Below are 3,002 nucleotides of genomic sequence, written 5' to 3' on the forward strand. Positions count from 1 at the left end.
TCGCCTCCGCCTGGTCTGACCCGGGTCTTTCGCAAGAGGTTGTGCGTGGTCATAAAAGTACTAATAACGATAATAATAAGGGGACCTTTGGCAACCTCCTTCCACGGGGAACGGAGGTGCTGGGAGCTGGAAACTGGGGACCCAGCTGCTCCCTCCTGTCACTAGAACAGCGTTTCCAACCTTCTTTTCTCTTTCTCTGCCTCTCTCTCTCTCTCTCTCTCTCTCTCTCTCTCTGCTTCCTGTCTTCAGAGCAGGACCCTTCACGGGCACAGGGCGCCGGGCACACCATGGCCGACGCAGACGAAGGCTTTGGCCTGGCACACACACCCCTGGAACCTGACTCCAAGGATCTGCCCTGCGACTCCAAGCCCGAGAGCACGCTAGGGGCCCCCAGCAAGTCCCCGGCGTCCCCGCAGGCTGCCTTCACCCAGCAGGTAAGAAGATCTCTAGCCTCTCGGCCCATTGCAGAAACCAAAGGCCCTCCTGTGGGGGAGGGGCGGGGATGGGTTGCCCGTTGCCCATTAATTGTCCCCTTTCCTTTCTATCCCCGCTCATTCCACCTTTCTATGCCCCGCGTCCCCAGATCCCAGTATACTCCCATCCCCTTTATTGTGACGATAATCTTTATGGCCAGAGGAATTTGGACATATGTTTAACTTGTTAGAGAAGGCTTAATTATCTGGCTATTTGGGGCCAGCTAACAATAGCCCAGATCATTCCTGTGCTCCTGCACTAGGTGTAGACTCAGCCCCGAGCACCTCATTAAGGGCTGGGTCAGCGGCCGCTTCAGGCCGGCGTGAGCGATGGCTTGACCCCTCTTCAGATCTTCCCTAGCCTTCGCCTCCGCCCACCTCCTCCGCGCCGCCGCCCGGACCCAGGAGTTGCACTATTTGTCTTGGGCCGGGCTCTGGAGGGCTGGCTCACCCTGGCCGGTGGCGGGGAGCGCCTGGCTGTGCTGGGAGGTTGCTGGGAGCCATAGGATCCCCTGGCTGGAAGCTGGGCCGGAGTGGAGGGTGAGGCCTCGGCGCACTCTCTGTACCTTCTTCCCTGGGCACTCTGGATGCTCAAGGAGGCCCGCGTAGCTCTTGATAATTTACACAGGGTGTCAGATGGGGTGCCAAGTGGGGTGACTTGACCAGCAGAGATATTTGGACGTAGCCAAATCCTTTCTTTGGGATTTCGATCGATCGATGTCCTTCCTAGCTACTTTATCACCTGTGTTTGCCCTTCCCGTCTCAGGAAGACGCGTGTATGGTTATAGAGAAGCAGAGGGCGGTGGGCACAGAGTTTGGGAAACTTCGATTGCTTTTCTTTTTGGAAAAGCAAATCCACTTATGAGACAGTTACGGATTATGGCAAAGCGAAGATTTTTGTGTATATATTTTTTTGCATCGGTTTTGTAAAATAGCTTTTAGCTGAAAGCGGAAATGTTGAATAGTTTCGGCTGTGCCCAGAATCAAAACAGCTTGAAGTGAACGAAGTTGGCTGTGAGGAGAACCTAGAAGGTTTGCTAATATAGACATTTGAATTTTTTTTGGACTGCTGGAACCTATTCTAGACACATTTTTAAGCTGAGATATTCACGTATGTCTATGTTTGCACCGCCACGGGTTAGAGTAAACACGCATATGTACGGGATTTGCACGTGTGTGTGTTTGTGTGTGCCCATGCGGGTGTCTACAGAAGGATGTTCTGAGTGGGCTTTTTGAGATCGAGCGTTTTTGTTTTTGCTTTTGTTTTTTAGTTGCATCTTGGCTGAAAGGGTTTGAGATTGGTCCCTTTTTTTTTTTTTTTTTTTTTTTTGGTCTCAGTCTGTCCTCCCATGGGCATGCTAGAGCACCCTGATGTTTGGGGACTTTTCTCTAGCTTTGTGTTGGTGGCATCAGGAGACAGCAGTGCATCGTGGGGGGGAGGTGCACGGGGCCTGCACAGGGATTCCTATCCCCCCCACACCCCCAGAGTCCAGGCAGCCCTGCTGTGGGCTGGGGGCAGTTCTCAGCCTCGGAGTCCAGAGACTCCAGAGGGAAGGAGACATCTGTGTTTGGGGGAAGTTTGGGGAGGAAAGGCCCACTGCTCCTGGGGCTCGTCTGTATGACTCTTCTCTCTTTCCTATAGGGCATGGAAGGGATCAAGGTGTTTCTCCACGAAAGAGAGCTGTGGCTGAAATTTCACGAAGTAGGCACGGAAATGATCATAACCAAGGCTGGGAGGTGAGCTGGCCACCTTTGTGGAGGGCCTGGGGAATTTGTGGGGGAGACGGAGAAGGAAAGGTGTCTCGGAGACCCAAGAGACGGAGACCCAGAGAAGGCAGAGGGGCAGAGAAAGGCGAGAACAGAATAGAGGAGAGAGAGAGAATGAATGTATTTTGTTTGACCTGATTTGGGTTAAAGATGCCTGGAGAAGTCCTCCAGTGACCCCCATCCCTGATGGGGGAAACGCCTGCGAGAAACAGGGCATTTCTCCCGCTTCGTATAGAAGAATGGAGAGCTTGGGAGGCTGTGCTCAGTGGACTGATTGGTAGTGGGAGAAAGTGGGACAAGGGGGAGAGGGAACGGGAAGCCAGAGAGGTGCGGAGTCGGCACAGAGATGATACCCGCTTCCAGCCTTGACTCCTGGCCCCCACCCTCCTTCCCACCCTCCTCGACCTTGGAGTGGGTCCAGAGTCCCACCCGATTGCCAAACTCTGAATCGTCGAATGTATTCGCTACCTCTTTCATTGTTTATAGAAAGCAGGCGAAGCCTTTGAAACTGAACCGGGGCTCGGCCGGGCTCTATATACAGACACCGATAAACACGGCAGTTTCGGCAGTTTTGCCAAGACACTCACCCCAGAGTTCCTCTTAAAAGCTCACAGTTTTGTGCTAGAAATGCTAGATGGCTGGAGGAGGCTGGGGGAGGGTCGGACAGCTCTGTATCTCAGGGTGCCAGTGTGCCCAGGCCTGGGGCCATACTCACCACAGCCCCCCCCCCCCCCCCCCCCCCCCCCCCCCCCCCCCCCCCAC

General features: G+C 54.3%; 1 protein-coding gene across 1 annotated transcript in view; it reads left to right on the forward strand.

The window, feature by feature from the left end:
- Nucleotides 1-287: 287 nt before the first annotated feature.
- The window catches only part of TBX5 (T-box transcription factor 5), a 41,774-nt gene continuing 39,059 nt past the window's right edge, over nucleotides 288-3,002 (forward strand). Inside the window, exons 1-2 of the mRNA XM_021698652.1 lie at nucleotides 288-434; nucleotides 2,116-2,210. Coding sequence (XP_021554327.1) covers nucleotides 288-434; nucleotides 2,116-2,210 — 242 coding nt within the window. The remainder of the gene's footprint in view (nucleotides 435-2,115; nucleotides 2,211-3,002) is intronic.

The sequence above is a fragment of the Neomonachus schauinslandi genome, chromosome 14 (assembly GCF_002201575.2).
Source record: "Neomonachus schauinslandi chromosome 14, ASM220157v2, whole genome shotgun sequence".
In the NCBI taxonomy this organism is placed as follows: Eukaryota; Metazoa; Chordata; class Mammalia; order Carnivora; family Phocidae; genus Neomonachus; species Neomonachus schauinslandi.